This window comes from Penaeus monodon, chromosome 23 (genome assembly GCF_015228065.2).
Source record: "Penaeus monodon isolate SGIC_2016 chromosome 23, NSTDA_Pmon_1, whole genome shotgun sequence".
Lineage (NCBI taxonomy): Eukaryota > Metazoa > Arthropoda > Malacostraca > Decapoda > Penaeidae > Penaeus > Penaeus monodon.
In genome coordinates, this window is record NC_051408.1 from 23,240,284 (window position 1) to 23,242,192 (window position 1,909).

The 1,909-nt window shown below is 42.3% G+C and overlaps 1 protein-coding gene across 1 annotated transcript in view; it reads right to left on the reverse strand.

Moving 5' to 3' along the window:
- LOC119587898 (trafficking kinesin-binding protein 1-like) overlaps positions 1 to 1,456 on the reverse strand; it is a gene marked incomplete at both ends in the record, with an annotated part of 19,895 nt that extends 18,439 nt beyond the window's left edge. The window contains 1 exon segment of the mRNA XM_037936605.1: positions 298 to 1,456. Coding sequence (XP_037792533.1) covers positions 298 to 1,456 — 1,159 coding nt within the window.
- Positions 1,457 to 1,909: the final 453 nt, after the last annotated feature.

The window sequence follows — 1,909 nt, forward strand, 5'->3', positions numbered from 1 at the left end:
ACATACATACATACACATTTTTACGTGACGATGAATTATTCTATAATACGGATTTTGATTGCTGAATCAACTAATTTTCTTCCCTCCTCCCTTAGTACTTATGGTGAAAAACAAAACGCATTAATCATCAGCAAATGAAACTTGCTTACGATATTGTGTACTACTAATTTCTATTGTCAATATTTTGGCTATGTGTTATGGTCGTGCAGTGTCAGTCAATGGAGAAAATTGTGTGTATCATGTAACGCATTTCAATAAACTGAACACAGTGCTTTTCAGTTAATTCTAATGTCTTACCTGTCTCCTCGGTTGGCCCTTCGCTGTCTTCGCTAAATGTATACGAAGAATGCCGCGACAAGGACCTGGCATCTTCATCCGACTCAAAGCCAATCCCCGAGTCACAAATGGACACCAGGCGAAGCGGGTCTCGTGCCCCCGTGTCACGAGACCCACATGGTTCGAATAATTCATTTTCTATGTCCTCACCAAGGTGATATTTTACAGCTGGACTACATCTAGTCTTTGGTTCATTAATGTCCTCGCACAATGACGCTCCTTTTTCTATTATTGGTGGACTGATATCTGACGACACTGATCTTGACTTGCTTTCTCGATCTGTCTGTGTGATAGATGCAGCTGCTTCGACTGCCCTCATTAGTTTCGAAGTTTGCTGGTTGATCCTTGACACAAGGGCTGACTGGCGTGTCATCAGAGATGTGAACAACTGACGCCGGAATGGGCTCTGTTGTGAAACCGCGGTGGGCGAACAGCTCATTTCAGGTTCGCTGGAACTAGGCGTGGGAGCGCATATGAATACGCCTTCAACAGAGGCTTCTCGAACCATGATGAATGACGGAGAACCAAGGGTTGGATCACCGTCGGAGGATTCCGCGGTGTGTTTTGACGATATTGGTAGCGAATCCCCTTTGGCCACAGGGAAGGCCCTGGGCACCACATTCGCCTCCCAAAAGCACCCTCTTGATACAAATGCCACGGAGCATTCCGCGTGTAATGAAAGTGCATCGTCGCTTTGCTGCAGAGTTTCCGTGTGTGCATCCTTGTTTCTTGTACTTGGCAATGTGCTCCCTTGTGTTTCGGAATCTCGATACTCAAGTAAATTACATATATTAAACTTTCGCTTATAACCTGTGTATTCTGGTTTCATTAGTGAATAATCTTTGTGCACTGCCTTTCTTGAGGTCGCAAGAATTTCCAGTTTCTCCTCAGAAATGTTTTGAAAATGACTCTTTCCATGACGATTCCGAGCTCTTCCTCCTGGCCCTTTTATATTATCATGCAAGTGACTATTCGCTGGATATTCCGCCTTTAGCTCTTCTTCACTGGCTGTGATACCTACAGCTACGTTAATTTCAGAAGTCATTTCTAAGGCAGAACCTTTACCAAAAGAAGTCTGTAAAAGTTCACAATTTATATTTCCGAAATGATGACTATTTCGTTACATTCAGCTTCTTACCTATATGTTCAGAGACATTACATACTTTTTGGTACTAATTATATTTGTTACTACGATAAAACTTTTTTCATGTGTAATGTCCCTTTCCTCTTTCTTGCAGTCTGGCACGGAATAACACTGTCAGATTACCTTCCTTCCAATAGTTTATATTTTTATGTTAAGCTCTGTATTACTTTTACAACCTGAAATGTGACAGACGAACAAATAATTAAAAGGGAACCTTCGACAAAGACAAGCGATGTCGAACTTAAAGCAATCCAGAAGCAACATTATCATCTACACGAGAGATAAAACGCCTCTTGGTAGACTATCTCTGCTTGATGATAAGATATGACCAATACAGCCCTGCCGCCTCTGGTACTCGTGTCAAAGGTGGAGAACCGCCAATAGCCGATAAGATACCTGAATGACGCAGTGGTTTTTGACACTAATAGA